We start from the raw sequence: 23,529 nt of genomic DNA, 5'->3' as shown, positions 1-23,529 counted from the left end.
AAGGTCGAAGATCTAGATCGAAGTTGCTGGAAGGAAGGGCTGACTTGGTGGTTGGAGGAGGTTTGTGTCTAGGTTGAAGAGTCTTGGATTATCTCGTCTTAACTACTAAAGGAAGAAGTTTGACTGGGTTTTCCCCTAGATAGGGGTGCCCTGGCAGAGTGCCTACATCTTGGTCTCTTATTCTTGTGATCTTCATACACACATAATTTGGTAATTGCTTGATGAAAGATAATATAATAAAGAAACAAAAAAAAGCCAACATAATTCACAAGTAATTATCAAGAAAGAGAAATCTAACCCTAATTCTACTAGCAATGATTTCTCAACAATGATCATCTCAAATAATCCAAGCTTTCAGAATGTAGCTGAGCAAAGAGGTATATATAATATAACCTTTCAAAGAAATATGAGCTTAGTTACTAATTCACGATGCGAAACATTTTGTAACAATCTATCTTAGAAATTATTGCCTATGAATCTTTTAGAATACTACAGATGTAACACGTCCATGGATCACTCAATAGACAATAAAGAGAACATCAACCAACATCTACAACGTACAGCATAAAAAATTCAAAAATCTTACCATATAATAACACTTTAAATTTGCAAGTTAGCAATAGCAGTTAAAAAATAACAAAGTCACAATCTTCTGCATCGGAGAGAAGCCTTTCTTTGGATACCCAAGGTAAGAAATAAAAAAACAAACAAACAAAAAATTTGACTAGTCCTATTAAAGTACATGGAACATATATTCACACATGAAACAGTGTAAGATTTCCATAAAAATCTCTTGGATGGAAAAGCAGTGCTTAAATCATTTAAGACGAAAGGAGTGCATTCAGTTGAATAATCCTTTAAAAGTACAAAATAGGTTATTCTAGACCTAAGAAGGTGTTAAGAGTCAATTTATAGAACAAATGAAGCAAAGTAGTCTTTGTCATAGTCGCTGACTAAGTTCTTGATGCAAGCATGTGACAAATTTTTCACTCCTATTGCAAGTGGTTACTGCCTTAGCCGGGCAATGAGTTCCTCCTGCAAAGAAATAATAAAGTCAGTATGGTCCATAACCCATTCCTCCTAAAGATGTTTTTAATAATCATAATATACACCACAATTATCTCATAGAACACCCATATAAGAAGAAGGTTCTATAACTCAGAGAAAGGAAAATGTGACTATCCCAAATCTAAGGGAAAAATATACCAATTCTAAGAGTGCATCTCTGATCAACAGCCAAGTCAAATAAATAGCAGTTTACACCTCTCACCTTTTTCCCTTTTGTCGACAAACCCCTCTCTCTTAAAAGAGAACGAAGTCTATCCACTGTACTCATTTGAATCTCCCTGTCGGATAGCTGGACTGAACCTCCCTCTGATATAAATAAATGAATAAATAAAAACTTATGTCAGTTCAGATTGTTACCAAAAAATCTTGCTTTACCAGGTATGTTCTTTGTGAAATAAATTTGTCTCTGAAGCTTATATTTGTATATTATTATATTGCAAAGCTTGCTAAACATAAATTCTGCATTAAATAACCAAAAATAACTGTTATAACACCTGCTGGTAGATGAAGAGCATGCAAACAACCACCCGACTAAGGTGAAAAGGCTTTGCATTTGAATTGAATTATCGAAAACATGATTTATAAAGGATGATGTGCATGAGAAAAGCAAGTACTACGCTTAGTGTGATATTGCTTCACATGGACGTGGCTTACTTTGACACAACAAAACAAAAAAATAAGACAACACATCAAACACACAAGGCATGTAAAACTGAAATGACTCTGTTTGGGAAACAATGGCCATAATCACTATCCAGACTTATCCAACACTACTTGAACAAAATCGACACATAAATTTATGTCATAAGAGGCAAAAGATGTGGATACGGCTACAGGTACTCTTTTCAAAACCTAGGTATGGGAAGAGATGGGGGTACGGGTATGTCAAAGGAGCTGTGAATTTTTAACAATTTAAAAATATAAAATGAAAATTGAAAATTTAGATGTTAAAATCGTAAAATAATTATTTCCCAAGGAAAAACCATAATTTCATTTATACAATAAACAAAATTACATTTTGCATATACACAACCAATTGTATATTCAATTGGATCTACCCAAATCCATTCAGTGTCTCAAGAAAGAAAAGCTGACCAGTAAATAAGCATATGTACATCGTTTGACCACAGGGGTCTGCAACAGTCCAGAAGAATAGATGGATAAAGTTACCCACAGTCTATCAAAAAATCCAAGAGAAACGGCCTGAAAGGCTCCAGAAAAAATATCATAAACTGTCTAACAACATTACATATGAAAAATAAACAGCTGCAGAAAACATGTGACTAAAATTTGGCATTATTTTCATCCATGTAAGGCCTGTGATAAAATCTGAAATGTTCATCATTTATGACTTCCTCAATGTGCCATATCCCCCAATCCAGCTGAAGGCCTTCCTTAGAAAGCCTATCTGCATCCCTGTTTCAGTCCCTGTAGATGTGAATACAAGAAAAAAACATATTTAAGCTTGATCCTCTACAAATCCTCCAAAATATGAGATAGATGTATACTGCAGCATTGTTGAATCTCATTAACCAAGTTAATGACCACTAAAGAATCACCAAACACTTGAAGCTGATCACATCCCTTTTATCTTGCAAAAGCCAGTAAAGAATGACAAGATAACAGTTCATCCAAATTGTTTGTTCCCCTCCTGATCCCCATGCTGATTTTGAAACAGTGTTGTTCACATAGGTGTAATATAAAACCTCCTCCACACTGGTGATCATCCCCCTGTTCAGCCCCATCAAAATAACCCCACGGCCGAGATTTGTCAGGTTCTTCTGGAATCACAATTCTATTCCAAGGAGAAAACATGGGCTGAGGAAAATGAGACAAAATAGCCAAACTTTCAGCAGCCACTCACTCCTGAAAAGAAGACTTAATCTTTTCTTTATTTTGAGCCAACCAGACACCCCACCATGTAGCAGGGGAAGAGCCCAAAATGGTTCGGTATTCCTATTTTGTATCCAAAATCCCCACCTCTCATCAAAAGAAGACCCTTGCCACACACAATCTTGGCCAAGAACAGCACTGCACACATCCCAGACCTGACAAAAGAAAGGGTATTTTGGCAAAAAAATGCTCAATGGATTCACTGTTTGATTTACATAATGGGCACCAGCCAGGTCCAATCTTATGACACTAATGCAAATTTTCCCAAGTAGGAATTTTCTTAGCAAGTAAACACCACATAAAAAGGCGAGATTTTGTTGAGCTTTTTATCTTCCATACACCTTTCCACCACCACTCCCCCTCCTCTTCAATAGCAGTGACAATCAGATGAAGATACCCCAACTTGCAAGTATAAATGCCCATCGAAGAATCAGCCCAAACCAAATCATCCTCCCCATGGGAGAGTTAGACGTGACCTACATCAAGGGCATCAAAAAAACTCTTCCATATTTCGCAATATTCATGATTGATCTACAAAGCTTTAGCTGATAACCACCCCTGACACCAGAAAGAATCATTGAAGTACAAGGTGGGTTATCAATGTGAGAAAGCCGAGAGAAACCTCTATCTTTGAGCTAATCAATAAGATCTTGACGCAGATGATGGTTTTGAGTCTTGACCACCACCTGGACAAGGATCATGATCCAATCTCACTTTCCCACCACCCATTCAAGACCCGAGGCAATAAGATCAAAGGAGTTGAGAATTGCACGCCAAATGACACAGATATTGAAATGTGGCTTATCTCTCAGCCTAATCCAGTCTTCCAATGAGAAAGGGTGAATATACTTCTAAAAAACTACCATAGTCCATACGCTGAGGGAACAAAAATCTCCATCCACATTTCTCTGCAAGAGTCATTGAGAACATAAAAATATTTTTAAGGCCCCATCCAACGAGTAATTTAGGCATAGCAATACAAATCGATTTAACTGAGGGAAAGACAAAGTGATCTTGTGTTCCAGCCCACAGGAATTTGAAATAAAATCTTTTAGACTTTTTCTAGGACTCCTTGTGGGATCCATGTCACTGACATCCATAACACAAGAATGGCTTCTAGCACCGATTTCACCAGCACTAACCTCCCTGCTCTAGACAACCACCTTAACCTCCATCCTTTTAATATTTACTCAAGTTTTGCAATTAACCACATCTAATCTTCCTTCTTATAATCATTAGGCTTCAGATGAAAGCCCAAGTAGTTTAAAGTTTAAACCAGCTTCCATCTGTTGAAAAATGTAACTAGCGTCGGTCTTCATAATTGTATTTGAGTCATGATGTAATGTATTTGTCAAAAGAAAGAAAAATAAATTTTATTGTAAAGGAAATTGACTTATTAAAGCATGGGGTTCATGCTTGGGTCAATGGTTAATAGGTCAAAGCCTCCATTATAGGCTTCTAGGGTTTATGTCAAGAGTCCTTGACCTTGTCATTATGTAAAAGTCTCTTCTTGGGCTTCTTGAGTCAAGAAAAAATTTATTTTATTGTAAATTAGGTCATTTAGGCCTCCTCCATCAAGTCGGCCTCAAAGAAGGTCAAGTCGGCCTCATCAAAGGAATTCGATCTCATGGAAGTAGTATAAATAAGGGGAGTTCAATTCAATTGGTGGCACACATTCAAGTTCGATCTTAGAGAAAGAGGATGAAGAAGAAGAGCGAAGTGTAGGAAATGAAGATGTAGTCAAAGAAAGAAGAAGAGCAAGTGTAGGAGAAGAAGACGTAATCAAAGAAAGAAGAAGATCGAAGTTTTATGGACATCTCTCTCACACGTGCGAAGTTTGCTAGGGTTTCTGGACTGAAGTTGGGGGTCAAAATTGTTGATAAATCTAGGGCATAGCAATTATGTGAGTTCTCTTCTATTAGTAATTACTTGTGAGTGTGTTTTCTTTAGATTAGGATCTTCTTTTACTTAAGTTATTAGTGTTCTTCATCAAACAACTACCAATGCATAAACCATAAAGAGACAAGAGACACAAAATATAAGTTATCAGCCAAGGCCAAAACCTCTCACTCTTGGAGAGGAAAATCCGAACAACTTCTTCTTCTTATAGAGATTCCAATTGACAAATACCAAGACCAAGACCCTTTACCTATTTGCCACTCCAAGACCAAGACACAAGTTCTCTTGATGAGATCCTTAGACAATGATAGTCAACCCTCTGCTCCTTCCTCCTTCTCGGCTTCTTCTTCAACCTCGGCTTCCTTGTGCTTCAGACCTTCGACCTTCTTGAATTAGGTCTGCAATCCTTGACCTTAATTTAGAACCTTCTTCTAGAGAAATATCCTTGATACCCTTGCTTAGAATAGAGTATCCTCTTGGCTTGTCTCAGCTTCTCTTTTGACTTCTTCCACTTCGGCTCCCTAGGATGACTGCAATTTTCCTCAACTTCCACTGTTGCAACATGCCTCTTTCTTCCCTACACGTATGGAGGTTTATAGCCCTTAAAACAGACCCCAAAAATAACCGTAAGAACTTCGCTCTTCCTTCTTCTTACTTCGCTGGTTGGGAGGCTTCTTCTTTTCCCTTTTTCGCACCTCTGTTTCAGATCTCTGCTCCACCGAAATTTTGTCTCAAAAGTGATGTTGAGTAGCCCTATTTATAGTTGTTTCCTCCTCAAATTAGCCAACTTGAAGAGAGTGAGCCGACATGTCTGTTGGAGGAGTTTATTAATTCCATCTTGAATCCAACTTGAAGAGAGATGCATGTGCTTGTCTTGGAGGGCTATTTATACTTATCTAATGACTCATACAAAATGTAACATGCCCAAGAAGGGTCATTCATACATGACATAGACTCAAATTGACTTTTATGACAAGATGACCAATCCTAAAGGCTCACAATGGGAGCCATCACTAAAAATAAAATTCCTTGCTCATGAAACCCATGAGACAAGCATTACAATAATAATTTTACTTTTCTTCTTTACATCAATTATATAAAATCACAATTACACATATCATTATGAAGACCGAACCTAGTTACACTTTTCAACACTCCCTCTTAACAAGGGAGGTATTCATAATGGTACTTGGTCATTCTCAATCTGAAGAATTTCTCATAAGAATCGTCGGATTGGTAACCCATTCATTTAGTATCATATCAACCAGAATTATCACATAGCAAGGCCTTGACTAACAACTCTATCTCTCCACGAGATCTGAGCACAATGTTGTTGAGACCAATGATGTATAGACACCCTCATCATTGTCTCTCTTGGAACATACCCCACCCGGGTTCTCAGGGTGTGTTCCACTAGGACTATTCTTATATCGGATTCTGAATCCTCAAAGAATATCGGTCCTCTACAACTACTCTTATATTGGATGCCCTAACTCATCCTCAAAGAATATTGAATGCCAGATCTTTACCCAATCCTCCATTTTGTCTTCCCAAATGAAGACAAGAATGATGTATCTATCTCTCCCTCGTAATTAGGGAGGGCATATCTATTCCAATAAAGGAATGTACTCATTCCTACGGAATGAATGTACCTAAACTCCCTCTTGGCTTAGGAATTTCCAAGTTTCTTCCAAGTAAGAAACTTGTTTCCAGGTTCCCTCTTAATTAGGGACCTACAGCAGCTCCTCAGGTGGAGATGATGGGACAACCAACTGCTTGAGAAACTCCTCTTCACGATGTCATGAACTTCTTTTAATTATCTAGGCATCTTCATGTTTGGGACTTCTACATAGGGCACCGACCATCCATCACTTTCATCCATGAGTCAGCCATGTCATCATCAGAAAGTGATCCATCAATCCATATCTGGCCTTCCTTCATGCCATGTTTACTTAAGGATCTTTCATCCTACTACATGTGCATTGGTGGTGGAAGATATCCATAGATCTTCCCTCAAAAGCCCTTGCATAAACCCATCCAGATATTTGTTCAAGAATAAAGGAGTGAACATTAAAATCAACATTATCTTTGTGATGGTCTTTCATCGTGACATCTTCTAGTTTGCATCAGCATCCTACATACATATCGACACATCCCCCAAAAATATATATTGTCAAGGGTCTCTTTTTTTTCAGACTCCATCAGAGTATTCATATCTTCCATGGAGATATCCTAGTCAAATATTCTTGGTCTTTCGGATGTTGATTGTCTTTACCATGGTTGCATATTCCACGATCTCTTCCTTTCTTCACACATTCATTCCCAGGAGCTTCCAATCAGAGTTCCTCAATTCTAGTCAACCACCTCATATTTCATATGAGGACATATTGTTAATTTTAGGCAACAATGGTATGTTCTATGCTTTAGAGCAATTTTACTTCAATTTCTTTATGAGTCCAATATCAATATTCAAATTAGCAATCGCATCAACATGATAGTAAAATGTAGATAGAGCATAAACATAAACAATAGAAGACAAGCCAAGACAAGAGGACACAAGATGTGGCACCAGCTAGGGACAAACCCCAATGTGGGGAAAACCTTGATCAATTCTTCTTATAGTCTTCAATATTCCAGCAGAGAGTACAATTTACAAATCTGATAATTTATGATAGCAACAAAAAGAGCCCTAACCAAAAAAGTCAACTCTGGTCAACAGGGAAAATTTGGCCCTCAACAAATCAGTCAACTTCGACCTCCAAATAGCAAGATGAATCGGCCCTCAAAACAACCCAGTTAAATCTGGTCAAATAGCCAACCCTGCGGTCAGCCCTAGATACAGTCAATGCTGGTCAAAGTCAATGTTTGGCCTCGATTTCCATGCCCAGAAATGCAACCCGCCCAGACAGAGATAGCCCTCACAAAAATGCAGTCAAAGAAGGTCAATGCATGCTGGTCAATGCTTGGTCAAACTGTCCAGAATTTCGGCCTCCTAAAATTTCGACCTCCTGAAATTTCGCTCTCCCGAAATTTCAAGCGTGTGGAGAGAGAGAGGCCCAGAAATCCGTACCCAATCAATGAGAAGAGAGAGAGAGAAATATGAAGATGAGTGTGTCCAAATGAGGCTAAGGCATCATGTATTTATAGAAATCGTTGAGGATGAATAGACGTGACTATTGGGCTTCTGAGCCTACATAAGTTTGTTGGCCGACCTTGACAATTTGTCCATAATCAAAATAAATTCATAACTTCATTTATACATGTCAGAATCAGATGAACTACTCATCAGTCCCAATGTGATGGAGCTTTATTGCTCCTCGTTGTACCATATCCCGGATAAAGTGGTACCTGATATCTATATGCTCGGAGCGATCATGAAGCACAGGATTCTCTGATAATCGGATCCCACTCTGGTTGTCACAGACAATGTTGCACGAAGGGGGAGCGAAGCGGAAGCGTTTTTTGGAAGCGGGGACGCCGAAGCGTCCGCGGAAGCGTCTGCTATATATATATATATATATATTTTATATTTTTTTGCATTTATACTCAAAACAAACATCCCAAATACCAAATTAATTGTAGAAGACATGAAAACATGCATATTTTTGCATAAATCAAGATAGATATAACATCCATTGTACATTAATGATCTAGAATCTAGATTCTTCTCCTCTTGTCTAGCCTTTGCCTCTACCTCGATTGTCTAGGGATATTAGTCAACATTGCCCAATTTTGATCAAACTACCTAATTCAAGACTTAAAATATGGTAGAAAAAGCTTAACATGTTTGATCGATGATTTTGACTTGATTGAAAGGTAATTTTTTGCTAAGGGCGTGCCGCGTGACAAAGGAGTTCAACAATTAACACCACCAACACCAGGGTACATATAGGGCTTGGTGCTCTTGATTAAATGCTAATCGCATACCTTCATACTTGATATAATCTAATGAAATGCCACAATCCCATTGATCCTGAATACCTGAAAACTGTTAAGTCTATTGAATTTTGAATAGGATATGAAATTCTATTTTCTCCATATGAAGTCCAATGAGGCTGGAACCACTCTCAAACATTCTGAGTCATTTCATGGTAATGTTAAAAATTCAAGTAAAAGGATGAAAATGAAAAATAAAGGAGAATGTCACTTTTACTTTAAGAATTTAACATTACCATGAGGGAGCATCTGCTATATTTATATTTTTTTTTGCTTTCATTTGTCACCCTAACCCAAGGTGGACCCACCCCCAACAAGCAAACTCACCTAAAATTTTAAAAAAAATTGAAAAAAAAACGATTTTCTAAATGCTTTTCGGAAGCTTTTCTGGAAGCGTACGGAAGCGTCTGGGAAGCGCCGTACAAAGCGCGCTTCGGAAGCGCCAGCGCTTCCAAATTTCCAGGAAGTGTCTCGCGCTTCCGGCCAAGCTTCCTAGGCGCTTCCGTACGGGACGCGCTTCGGGGATTGGAACCGGGGGGGGCGCTTCGTGCAACACTGGTCACAGAGGATCACGGTGGTATCTAGCACATGTCCAAATAGCTCACTAAAGAGCTTCCTCAACCAGACAGCTTCATAGGAGGCCATACTAGCAGCTATGTTTTCGCCCTCGGCGGTGCTCAAGGCAACTGATTTCTGCTTCCTTCTCATCTCGGATATCGAAGCAGAACCCAAAGAAAAACAACATCCATAAGTGCTCTTGCGATCCACCACAATGCTAGCCCAATCAGCATCAGATTAACCAGGCAACCTCACATCTCCGGCAGTTTATCTCAGTCCACAAGTGATTGTGCCCCGAAGATATCTCAGAAGATTCTTGGCACCAATCCGATGTATATGATGAGGCTCAACCATATATTGGCTCAATGTGTTAACTGCAAAACATATGTCTGGACGGGAGTTCACCAAGAACATCAATGCTCCTATGAGTTGACGATACTCAGAAGCATTTCCCAATTCAGGTCTAGCAACACTACCACATAACTTCTTAAAGTTAAGTTCCATCGGAGTAGTCACAGGCTTGCAGTCCACCATCCCAAATCTTTCCAATATCTTCACAACATATTTTCCTTGAGAGAGGAAAATTTCACTTGGCTTTTGCCAGACCTCCAACCCTAGGAAATAGTGCATCGGTCCTAGGTCCTTCATCTCAAATTTAGAAGCCAACTCCCTCTTACATTTGTGAATGAGAGGGTCTGCACTTCCATCAGCTCCATGCTTGATTTTGTAGAGCCACTTAGAGGTGACAACCGATTTGTCCTAGGGTCTAGGGACCATATCCTAAACATCATTCTTCATAATTGACTCATATTCTTCATTCATAGCATCTTTCCATACTTGATGCTTCACGGCTTCTTCAAATGATGAAGGCTCATTTTGAATGATAGTGCTCATGGCGGTCAAATATCCTTGATACCTGTTTAGCTTCTTGCTTTCACAGAAAGTCCCCCTTTGGTGCAATATGTCTCTCGGCATCTTTGAGAGTCTCCCTAAGCCATGAGGGTCTCCTCTTGGAGGAGGAGGGCTCATGAGGAGGAGGATCTGTAGGATCCAAAGGTTCATCAACATCAGACATCGTTTCATCCTCTTTTTCACCCTGATTTCCAGTGTCAGCCTCTTTGTCCTTCCTTATAATAGGAAGTTTGTTGATCTTGCTGAGGGCCATATCTTCATCGAAGGTGACATCATGATTTATCTCAACTTCCTTTTGACCAGCCAAATAAATTCTATATCCCTTAGAATTTTCACTATAGCCCACAAAGATTCCTTTCTTCCCAGACGCACCCAATTTGCTTCTTTTATCTTTCGGCACATGAAAATATACGGGACTTCCAAAAATTCTAAAATGAGAGACATTGGGTTTCTTACCAGTGAACATTTCTTCGGGAGTCTTGGAGTCCAATGCTTGATGAGGGCATCGGTTTTGAACATACACGGCAGTATTTGCAGCTTCAGCTAATAGAAACTTCGGAAGGCCTTGATCATGAAGCATGGCACGAACAACTTCTACAATAGAGTGATTCTTCCTTTCAGCCACACCATTTTGCGCGGGAGTATATGGCGTTGTAGTCTCCCTCTTAATGCCAGCTTCTTTGCAATAATCTTGGAATTCATTGGATTCGTACTCGGTCCCATTATCATTCCTCAATATTTTGATTTTCTTCTCGAATTGGTTTTCGATCAAGGCTTTGAAATGTCAGAACCAGGTGAACACTTCATCCTTCTTCTTCAAGAAGTAGATCTAGGTCTTGCGAGAATAATTATCCGTAAAGGTGACATCAATGTTGCACTGATCCCGACTATATCATAAAATCGCCAGTTTTTGAAATCAGTGATATTATCGCGCGATTAATACATGTATTTTTTTCTGGCGATTTTTTCATAAAGATCGCGTTTCGACCTCAAAAAATCATTGCCCTTACCAACAACGTGTTATATAACAAAAAAAAACGATTTTTTTTAATTCATTTGCACAGCAGACAGCGACACGCCGGCAGCGACGGGGTTTTGGAGTGACCTCTTGGTCGTTTGGAAGCTGAATCCGCTAATTGGAGGAGAAAAACAGAGTGAGAGCTAAGGAGGAGACGAATTTTCTCCATAAAACCGGTATGGGCACCAACATTTTGTGTTTTGTAACTTTGTTTTGGATTTTTTTCTATGTTTTTGGTTGGGTTTGGAATCTGGATAACCCACTGTTTATCAAAAGAATTCAATGGGTTATCAAATATTTTTGTATTGATTTGAATCCTGATGGGATTTTTGTCATTTGATTTTTCATTTTGTTTGTTAAAATTTCTTAAATTGTCAAAAACTCCACGTGTTTTACTTTTGTTATAACTTATGTTACTCATGTATGTAATTTTTTTTTGGTTTTTGTACTATGTAAATTGTAAGTTTGTAACTTGTAAATTGTAATCCTTATTTTGCCATAGGTTCACCGAATCACCATTCAACTTCAAGTTCAAAGTTCAAAGTTCAAAGTCAAACATGCCAAGGAAATTGGACCCTCTGTGGAAATTTGGTGACCCTGATGGAGGGATTGATAGAATGAACTTGTCTTACAAGTTGTGTGGGCAACATATGTCAGTGAGGGTGTACAAATTGAAGTATCACCTTGCACAAATCCTTGGATTTGATATAGGACCTTGCACAAATACAAATCCTGAAATCATCCGAAAAGCCATGAGATCATTGGAAAATTTAGAACACAATAGAAAGGCGAAAGCAGAAATGAAGAAGCAACTAACAAAGTCAGGTGAACAAGGAAATGGCACTGGTTCTACTTTAGCATCAACCAACCCCGTAGCTGCCTCATCATTTTTTGTTCCTAGAACCACGCCTGGTTCACAACCATCTATCACTTCGATGATTAAAAAAATTGAGAAAGAACAAGCTGACAAGTTGTTGGCCAAATTTCTCCTTTGGAGTGATATTCCTTTCAGCATTGTAAGAAATAATCCATTTTTCCATCCTATTGTTGATGCTATTGCAACTATTGGCCCAGGGTACAAAATCCCTTCTTATCATGACTTTAGAGGCCGAATTCTTCAAAATGAAAAGGTTCACTACACCAAAGGATTGGAGGAGTTTAGGGAATCATGGGCACAAATAGGATGCACTGTGATGTCAGATGGTTGGACTGACCAAAAGGGAGAACCCTCATAAACTTCTAGGTTAGTTGTCCCAAGGGGACTATGTTTATGAAATCTATTGATGCATTTGCACATATCAAAGATGCAAAAACTTTATGTGATTTGCTGGATGTGTTTATTTTGGAAGTGGGTGCAGAACATGTTGTCCAAGTCATAACAAACAATGCTGCAAATTATGTTGTTGCTAGCAGGATGCTTATAGAGAAACATCCTACTTTATTTTGGACACCTTGTGTTTCACATCGTATTGATTTGATGTTGGAGGGCATAGGGAAAATTTCCTTTGTCAAAGATATTGTTGAGTCATCAAAAAGCATTACAAAATTTATATATAATCATACATTTGTGCTTAGCTTGATGAGAAAATTCACCAACAACAAAGAGTTAGTGCACCCCGCCATTACACGGTTTGCCACCAGTTTCATATCTCTTCAATCCCTCTTGAATTCTATGTGGGATGTGAAGAGAATGTTTCTTTCAGAGGAGTGGCGTGCTTTAACAATGAGCCGCCATCCAGAGGGAGAGGCCATATGCAGACTAGTTTCATACCAGGAAGACTTCTGAGCGGGAGTGCAGAAGGTGTGCACCGTTACTGAACCTTTGGTAAAGGTTCTTCGATTAGTTGATGGTGAGAAGCCCGCAATGGGCTATTTGTATGAGGCCATGGACAGGGCGAAAGAATCCATTTGGGCCTACTATGATGATAAGGGAGATGAGGGGTTTCAGAGACAACTCCTATGAAGTGATTGATAAACGATGGAACAACACACTCCATCGTCCCATTCATGCTGCAGGGATCTACCTGAACCCCGCATTTTCTTACGCATGTGGGTTCTTATTTGATGCTGAGATCATGGATGGATTCTTAACTTGTGTTCAAAGGATGGTGCGATCTCCAGTAGAATGTACAGAAATCTCCAAAAAAATTGAGACATACAGGATGGCAGGTGGCACATTTGGCTTTGACATGGCTGTGACTAATAAGACGACTAAAATGCCAAGTATTTTTTAGTTTGTTTCAAATTTCATTGTCTCTTCAAGTTCATAACTTCATACTTTGATTCAATTTTCAAATTTCATTTTTTTTCTTATTTTTATTTAAAATTTTATTTGTAATTTTGTTGTAGATGCATGGTGGAGAATGTATGGTGCCAGAGTACCCCTTCTGCAAAATCTTGCCATTCGAATCCTCAGCCAAACATGTAGCTCTTCAGGATGTGAGCACCACTGGAGTATATTTGAAAAAATACACAACAAGAAGCGCAATAGGTTAACACTTAAAATATTGCAAATTTCCAAATAATTTTGAATTCATTAAACAATATTTGTTTTTATAATTATTATTTCATGATCTTTGTACAGGTTGGAGTCCCAGCGACTTAATGACATGGTCTACGTCTACTACAATATTCGATTGTGGGTGAGGCAATTTGAGAGGACACCTGATATGGAGGCCATCTCATTGGATGGGATTGACACCACTGCTGCATGGAGAGTTGAGGCCGAGAGGCCTCTCATAGAGTCTGTTGATGATTGGTTAGTGCAGGAGGTAGTGAAGGTGGAGGAGGAGGCGGAGCAACAGGAGGAAGAGGTGACACCACCTACCCAGGCTACCCCTGCCACCAATAGAGGACGTGGTCTACCTCCTATAGCTCCTAGTTCTTCAGCTTCTAGAGCACAGTAAAGTCCACTGCCAACTCCACCGGCATCTACATCTAGAGGAAAAGGGAAAGCTATTGCATTTTCTCGCAAGAGGGGCAGAGGAAATCAATAGTATTAGACTTTAGTTATTTAGTATTAGACTTTAGTATTAGATTTTATATATTTTGAGGTTGAGTTGGAAGTCATGAGTCAAGACTTACTATTCAGGACATGATTCATTGTTATGTGTAATGTAGCACTAGAAATGATATTAAACATCTTATATATTAGTTCTTTTATCATATTTATGTGTCAATGTATTTATTTTATGTTGTCAATGCTTTAGATAGTAAAAAAATTGAAAAAAAAATGAATATTTTTGTATGTTACGATTTTTTCCCGATTTTTATCGATTTTTTCCCGATTTTTACGATTTTTTCCCCATGCCGATTTAATCTTGATAATGATTAATGCAACATTGGGTGAGATAATATAAGTATCCTCCCAAAGAGTTACGGGCATCATACCAGATATGTCAGAGTGGATCAATTACAATATGTCTCTGGTCTTGCTATTACTTGAGGGGAGTGGTCCCCTTGTAAGTTTTCCTTTGGCACATCCCAGACATACACCTTCATGCTCTACTTTGAACTTAGGCATACTTGTCACCACTGTTTTCAAAAACAGCTGGCTCGGAACCGACTCGGCTGAGTTGGTCCGAGCCAGGCCAAAAAAAATTGACTCAACCTTGGATTTGGTTCGGCAGGCCGAGCCAGCATTAACCCGGCCGGGTTAGAAAAAGAGGCCCAGGCTATGGATGAATTGCCTGGAATAACTTAAGTATCATCAATCAAAAGATTCAATGTTCTTTCGAAAACTGAATTCACTGTGACATTTTAACATGCAAACAAACTTTCTGATTATTGGCTATTTGAATCACAAATGATAGACTAGGAGCCTACAGAATCGGAAATTGAATCCCATAGAAAACTGAGTTTCACCTTGCAAAATGTATAGTTTCTAAAACACAACTCAGACATCAATATTTGTTGCAGAAGTGTTAGTTGCAATATTTGCTGCAGAAGTGTCAGTTGACTAGCTACATATAGCACATCACCAAATCCCACTGACCTCACAAAGACCACGACCTTTCACATATCCTCTTTTGAAAAGTATTGACACAAAGGTGTCAATTTTAAGCCTAAAGGAAATTTAGAGACAAACATAATTACAGTAATAGAAGAATCTCTCCGTTCGATGAAGTACAAATTAATATAATTATAAATCCAATAATTTGTTCATTTTCTCCTTCTTGTCACCACACCTTCTACAATAGTTGTTCTGATCCATGAAATATCATCAGCAATGCCTAAGTTTTATAGAATAATGTGGCATCCACTCCTTTGATGCATCATGCAATAGGCACAATTTATGTCCCATGCGCAAAAATGTTTTTCTCTATGCATCCTCCTTTTCCTCCAAAACATAATTCAAGGATTAACTAAACATCCAAAATAGAACATGGAGATTAGGGGTAAGTTAATAAAGCCACTTGAAGTGGATGAACAAACTGACATTGCTTAATAAAAAAAACAATTTCATCCTTACTGTGCAAATTTTTGGATTGAATTTTCCATGTTCTAATAATCAGAATATCTTGCATCATTTGTTATGTGTTTTTGTTTTGATCTTGATTCTCTATATCATCATCATGTATGTATTGGACAATGCATTGGGTGCCATTTTGATATAATGGATATATACATGAGCCTACTTTGATCATATGTTGTCTTCTATCTATATTCTAATGTTGTGTGTTTGGAAACATGAATTAAAATCTTTAAAATTATGTTTTTTTATAAAAAAATAAATATTTAATGTATTTTTTACAATGACCTAGTCATTAAAATCGAGCCGGTCGAGTTGATACCGAGTTGGAGTCGGAGTCAGAGTCTACCCTCGGCCGAGTCAGTGCCGGAGACGGAGTTTTAAAACATTGCTTGTCACCATCTGTCTCACATCGGGTAGGGTCTTATAATGAAGATGGGCAAACCTCTGGTGCCAAATTCAGATTGTAGAGATGTGTCACAAGACATCGCTCCCAATGGACTTCCTCCAACTTGATATAAAGTGTCAACCTTGAAACTGAGAGTAAAAGAATCTTTAAAATTTCTTTTCCAAACACGTACCTTTCCATTGATGAATGCCACCTTGAATCCTTTGTCCTCCATGGCTAAAATGGACACCAGGTTCTTGAAATCAAGTACATATAGTACTTCTTGCAAATGAATAGTGTTACCTTGATTCAATTGAAGGGTAACATTCCCTACTCCCTTCACGAGATAGGTGGCATCGTCTCCAAGGATGATCTCCAAGTTTGTCTCCTTTTCTATCAGATTAGAGAGGGCTTCCTTGTATCCAGTGAAGTGCCTTGAGGCACCACTATCAATCAACCAATTTCCCAAAGTGTCCGGAGGAGAGGCAGTGGAGAGGGCCGATATAAGATAGTACTCTTTTTGCTTATTGTTAACAACATTTGATTCTTCATACCTGCAGTTCCTTGATTTCTTGGAGGGTCAACCATTTCCTTAATGTCTCGCACTCCTTTTTCCCTTGCATAGTGGCCAAAATTATTGCAAACAAAGCACCTGCCCTTCCTTCCTCCCTTAGATCCAGACTTTCCATGGAAATGACCTTTAGACCTTGCATTATTTCTCCTTTTGGCATGACCGGAGAATGCAGTGGGATTGCTTGTATTAGAAGGTATTTCTTGCTCCACCATTCTTGTTTCTTCTTGAATGCATCTCAACATCAATTCTTCAAACCCTGGAATTCGATCATTGTTGAGGACGGTGGTTCTAAATACATACCACTCATGTAGGAGTCCTCCAAGGGTGGTGAGAGTAAGTTCCATGTCAGGAATGACTTCTCCAATTGAGAGTAGATCATTCTTGATCTCAATAATCCTCAAGAAATAGGATTGGATATCATTGTCCTTTCTCTTCTTAATATCCTTCAACTTATTCTTGAGAAATAGAATTTGATTAGCATTATTAACCTTGCACATGCCGACCAACCTGTGGTAGATCTCCTAGGAGGTCTTCAATTCGGAGATGTAGGCCACCAGATGCTTGTCAATGGAATCCCTGATAATCTTCTTTGCTTTGACTTCAGCCCTATTGTACTTGGTCTTCACAACAGCCGGTGCATTTGAAGGAGGTTCAGGGATTTTACCCTACACATAGTCCATCACTTCTTTTTCTTCCAAGGTCAAATCAAGAGACATCTTCCATCCATGATAGTCAAATTTATCATGGAGCTTATCTTCAGCCAGGAAGTAGGATGGGGAACCCATTGAACCTTTTGTCCTTGTCCAACTGTCTTTGGCGATTGCTCTTTCATTCTTGCTTGGGTTTTGTCTTCACCTCAGCTCTGATACCATGTTAATTTTAGGCAACAATGGTATGTTCTATGCTTTAGAGCAATTTTACTTCAATTTATTTATTAGCCCAATATAAATATTCAAATTAGCAATCACATCAACATGATAGTAAAAAGCAGATAGAACATAAACATAAACAGTAGAAGACAAGCCAAGACAAGAGGACAAAAGATGTGGCACCAACCAGGGACAAACCCCAACGTGGGGAAACCCTTGATCAATTCTTCTTATAGTCTTCGATATTTCAACAGAGAGTACAATTTACAAATCTGATAATTTACGATAGCAGCAAAAAGAGCCCTAACCAAAAAAGTCAACATCAGTCAACAGGGTAGATTTGACCCTCAACAAATTGGTCAACTTCAGTCAACTTCGGCCTCCAAACAGCAAGATGAATCATCCCTCAAAACAGCCCAAAAACAACCCAGTCACATCTGGTCAAACAGCCAACCCTGCGATCAACCCTAGCTGCAATCAACGCTGGTCAAAGTCAATGTTTGGCCTCGATTTCTGTGCCCAAAAATGTAGCCTGCCTAGACAGAGATAGCCCTCACAAAAACATAGTCAAGGGAGGTCAACACATGTTGGTCAACGCTTGGTCAAACTGTCTAGAATTTCGGCGTCGTGAAATTTCGCTCTCCTGAAATTTCAGACGTGTGGAGAGAGAGAGGCCCAGAAATTCGTACCCAATCAATGAGGAGAGAGAGAGAAGTGTGAAGATGAGTGTGTCCAAATGAGGCTAAGGCATCATGTATTTATAGCAAACGTTGAGGATGAATAGACGTGACTGTTGGGCTTCTGAGCCTACATAAGTTTGTTGGCCGACCTTGACAATTTGTCCATAATCAAAATAAATTCATAACTTCATTTGTACATGTCAGAATCGGATGATCTTTAGATCAATCCTACACCTCTCAAAGAGAGGAATCCAAGAAAAATATCAGATGTCATAAATAAGATGACCCATGTGGAGTTTGGCCCTAGTTTCCAATTTTAACACATATTATGTTGATTTCATCTACTGAATATGTGACCCATGCATTCTTGCATCCCTTTGAGGGAGAAGATCATTTCTTTTGATCATGCTCTTAAGATAGAGCATTGGTTCATGATATTTGCAACCATATGACATGACTTCCACAATATCAAATGTAAGCACACATACCTCATTTTTCCATTGGGTCATCTAGACTTCCTGTAGCAGCTTCCTTGATTGAAAGAGCTTCAATTCCTTGATATGATGTACTTTTATGTCATCATACTATTATCCCATGAATTCCACAATTTTGGAATTCTTGATGAAACACTTGCTTGCCCTCATGATCGGTGAACCTCTCAATGAAGATTCCATCAGAGAATCTTGAGGATCTAAAGTATCCCCATCAGCAGATGTTTCCTTTTGACAAATGTGCGATGAACCTTGTACTAGATGATCTTGCCACTTATGTTTCCAATGAGATTCCCAAGAGCTATATCCTTGACTTCCATAGATTCTAACCATATTTCATGCTTCTCTATGATGATGTCCCGAGCTCTTGCTTTCAATGCTTCTATGATGCCTTGATACATCCCATTTAGTGAATCATGATAGCCATGTCTTACAACAAAAGAATTTGGAACTTGAAAAGAACTTAGGTGACGAAGACTATCTCAATAGTGGAGATCTATTACTTCCTTCTTAGATTTCTTCTTTTCAGCTTCCTCCACTTCCTCGGTGATGTGGTCTTCTTCTCTTTATCTTTTGTTATTGTCCTTTTTGAGCTTAGGGAAATCTCTCCTATAGTGCCCATATTCTTGACACCCATAGCATTGTATTTTGGCCATGTTCTTCTTCTTTTTCTGAGGACCAAACTTTCCAAAATTTCCTGTTCTTTTTGTCATTGCAGCGTATCCTTGATTTTGCTCACCTGCGCCCACATCAGATTTGGCCTTTAGTCTAGATTCTTCAATCTTACACAGTGACCATAGATCCTGGAATGGAATAGCTTCTTTCCTCTCATAAATACTTGAAGTAAGGTTACCCCACTCCTTCGGTAGTGCATTTAATCCAACTGTAGTCACTTCTATATCAGACATGAATTCTCCAAGATCCTGTAGTTGATCCCGAATTTCAAATATCCTCATAAAGTATGAGGCTATTCCATCTTCCCTTGACATCTTCATCTTGTAGAGTTCTTGCCTTAATGAGATGACTTCTCCAGCAATGCTTACAGAACACAACTCTACCAATTTGCCATCGATTTCTTTTGAAGTTACGAGTTAGGATACATATGGGATGAGGGGATCCTTAATGGATTCTATGAGAATCCTTTGAGCCCTAACTTCCCCTTTCATATACTTTGCAAGAGCTTTATCGTATTCCTTTCTTGGTTTAGTGATAGATCCTTTGACATGTTCCATAACCTCATTTTCAATGAGATTCAGATTTGTCCTTTTCTTCCATGCAAGGTAGTTTGAAGCCCCAACCAGTTTTTTTATTTCCTTGCAAAAAGACATTTTGACAGATTCAGATGTGGACATAAATATACTTACTTGATAGGATGCTCCTTCTCCATGTTGCTTCCTTGATGTTGATGATGATATAGAGAGTAGAAAAATTCTCCTTGATGAAGGTATTTTTCTTCAAGAGTGATCCTTGATCCCATAGAGAGTGAGATCTCTTTGGATCCTTTGATGAAGACAAATGATGACTTCTTGATGATGTCTTCAATGGTAAGGAAATTGATTCGTAGATCACTTCAACTTGGCCTTCTTTTCTTGATGATGATCCCAAGGCTTCTTTGTAGACTCCTTCAATCTAAGGTTATAATGCTTCCTTTGTAGATCTTGTCTTAAAGATGATCTTTGCTTTGATGCCTTTCTCGAGATTTGATCCTTGAGTGTCCCTTAATAAGATGCCCTTCCTTGACTTTGTCACCTTAGCTCTAATACCATGTTGATAAATCTAGAGCATAGCAATTAAGTGAGTTCTTTTCTATGAGTAATTGCTTGTGAGTGTGTTTTACTTCTTTAGATTAGGATTTTCTTTTACTTAGGTTATTAGTGTTTTTTTCATCAAACAACTACCAATGCATAAACCATAAAGAGACGAGACACAAAATATAGGCTATCATCCAGGGCCAAAACCTCCAAATCTTGAGAGGAAATCAAGAACAAATTCTCCTTCTTATAGAGATTCCAATTGACAAATACCAAGACCAAGACCCTTGACCTATTTGCCACTCCAAGACCAAGAAACAAGTTCTCTTGATGAGATCCTTAGACAACGATAGTCAACCTTCTGATCCTCCTTCCTTCTCGGCTTCTTCTTCAACCTCGGCTTCCTTCTGCTTCAGAACTTCGACCTTCTTGAATTAGGTCTACAATCCTTGACCTTAATTTAGAACCTTCTTCTAGATAAATATCCTTGATGCCCTTGCCCTTCTTCCACTTCATCTCCTAGGATGACTGCAATTTTCCTCGGCTTCCACTATTGCAAGAGACCTCTTTCTTCCCTACACGTATGGAGGTTTACCGCCCTTAAAACAGACCCAAAAATATCCCTAAGAACTTCACTCTTCCTTCTTCTTACTTTGCTGGTTGGGAGGCTTCTTCTTTTACCTTTTTCACAGTTTTGTTTCAGATCTCTGCTCCACTAAAATTTTGTCTCAGAAGTGATGTCAAGCACCCCTATTTATAGTTGTTTCCTCCTCAAATTAGCTGACTTGAAAGGAGTGAGCCGACATGTCTATTGGAGGAGTTTATTAATTCCATCTTGAAGCCGACTTGAAGAGAGATACATGTGCTTGTCTTGGAGGGCCATTTACACTTATCTAATGACTCATACAAAATGTAACATGCCCAAGAAGGGTCCTTCATACATGACATAGACTCAATTTGACTTTTATGACTAGATGACCAATCCTAAAGGCTCACAATGGGAGTCATCACTAAAAATAAAATTCCTTGCTCATTATAATATTAATTTTATTTTTCTTCTTTACATAAATTACATAAAATCAAAATTACACATGTCATTATGAAGACCAAACCTAGTTGCACTTTTCAACAGAAATTTCTGAATTCGTTGCAGGACCAAAATTTTGAAGTTGCAGGAGGGGCCGAAATTGCAAATTTGAAGCTATGTAGAAGTTCTGAAGCAGTAGGGCCGAAATTATGTCATTGATGCAGTATTAATGCAGTGTTGATGTAGTATTGATGCAGTATAGTTGCAGTTGATCTTTGAAGTTTGGAAGAAAAGTTTGAGGGCTGACTTGGTGGAGGAGGAAGGTCTTTTGGTCTAAGGTCTTGGTCTATATCGATTTGAATTTGCTAGTGGAAGAGTTTGACTGGGTTTTCCCCTATAGAAGGATTTTAGCCCTGCCTGAGTGCCTACATCTGGTGTCGTTGATCTTCATTTTTCGATTTGATGATTTCTCGATGAAACAAAGATAAAAGAACATAAAGAGAAGATAATAAGTCTACAAGAATATGACAAGTAATTAACAATATAAGAGAATCTTTCTACCTTTCTGATTTTCTAACATGGTATCAAAGCTAAGGTGAAGAAGGAAAGGAAAAGGGCAGCTTGAAGATCTATTGAAGGATGGAACAAAGGAAGATCAATAAGGAGATGATCATATAAAAAGGTGAATGTCTATATCAAGAGAAGGAGATATTATATACTCTATGACAACCTCAATGAAAACAGGAAACAAACTAGAAAGAGCCTCCAACTACAAGGCATGGAAGAAGAGGATAGATCTTATTCTCGCTAAGCATAAAGTTCTGGATTTTGTTCAACGAACAGTTAAGAAACCAACAGAAGATACATGAAAAGAAAAGTATAGGGAAACAAACATCTTAGCCATGAATCTAATAGAAGATAGAATGAAGGACAATCTAAACCCATCTATATCCAATATAGACTGCACAAGAAATGTATGAAGCCCTCTCCAAATTGTTTACCATCAAGAACATTAGTCAAATAACAAGTCTCAAGAATGAACTAAGAACAATAAAGATGATGAAATATGATATTGTTTCATCATATTTTGTAAGGATCTCTAGAATAAGAGATGAACTATAAGCTATTGATGAAGTTGTACCAAAGAAAAAACTCATGATTGTTGCACTTCTAGGTCTACCTAAATCTTGGAGCTCTTTTGCATCAAGAATTAGCAGTTGAAAAGATACCCCAGCCTTTGAACAAGTGTGGAATGCATGCAGTCAAGAAGAAGCTCGCATCTCATTAGTAAGTGACAAAAGGGAGGATGAAGAAAACAACACTTCAAAAGCCTACTATGTTCATCACAAGAAGAAGGGAGTATACAAGAAATTCAAAGGACCAAAGAAGAAAGTTGATCCATCAAAGATTGAATGCTATAATTGTCATAAGATGTGACACTACAAAAGTCAATGTCCTAAAAATCCAAGAAATAAGAAGAGAGAAATGGAACATGCTAAGATCAACAAGACTGAAGAATTCGAAGTCAAAGACTTGTACTATTAAGTCTTTCCTTACATATCCTTCTAGATTTAATGTTTTAAGTTTTTGTAAAGTTTATCTTGTATGTTTTGATCTAATATATCTTGTTAGAACTTTTTGAATTGTTTTGATAAGTTGTAGGTATCCCTCAAAAATATTGGATTAAGAGGGAGTCTTTACCATTGTACCAAAAGATAAGTATATTGTTCTTTGTTTCATTTTTCATGTCGAGTTTCCTCCTCATAACGAGATTTGTTTGCATTGTATACTAATAACCTTTTTCTTTATATTTTCCTTGGTAGTAAAAGGTTGCAGAATACACAAAGGTTATGGAGGAGATTTCAAAGGAAAGACTTGAATCATGAAAGAAGTTATGTTGCAAACGAAGCCCTTCAAGAATTGATGTCCTACAAGATTTGTTAAATAACAACTCAAGGTATGTCTTAAATTACAAGTTTTGTTGCAAATCTCAA

At 38.3% G+C, this 23,529-nt stretch overlaps 1 protein-coding gene across 1 annotated transcript in view; it reads right to left on the bottom strand.

Annotated features, from left to right (window-relative positions):
* Positions 1–696: 696 nt before the first annotated feature.
* LOC149140434 (protein LOWER TEMPERATURE 1-like) overlaps positions 697–23,529 on the bottom strand; it is a 231,094-nt gene continuing 208,261 nt past the window's right edge. The window contains exons 5-6 of the mRNA XM_089449555.1: positions 1,271–1,374; positions 697–1,035 (exon numbers count right to left, since the gene is read on the bottom strand). Coding sequence (XP_089305681.1) covers positions 1,006–1,035; positions 1,271–1,374 — 134 coding nt within the window. The 3' untranslated portion in view covers positions 697–1,005. The remainder of the gene's footprint in view (positions 1,036–1,270; positions 1,375–23,529) is intronic.

The sequence above is a fragment of the Pinus tabuliformis genome, chromosome X, assembly GCF_031772625.1.
Source record: "Pinus tabuliformis cultivar Carrire ecotype Pingquan chromosome X, CPIR1, whole genome shotgun sequence".
In the NCBI taxonomy this organism is placed as follows: domain Eukaryota; kingdom Viridiplantae; phylum Streptophyta; class Pinopsida; order Pinales; family Pinaceae; genus Pinus; species Pinus tabuliformis.
This window is presented reverse-complemented; position numbering and strand designations above follow the sequence as displayed.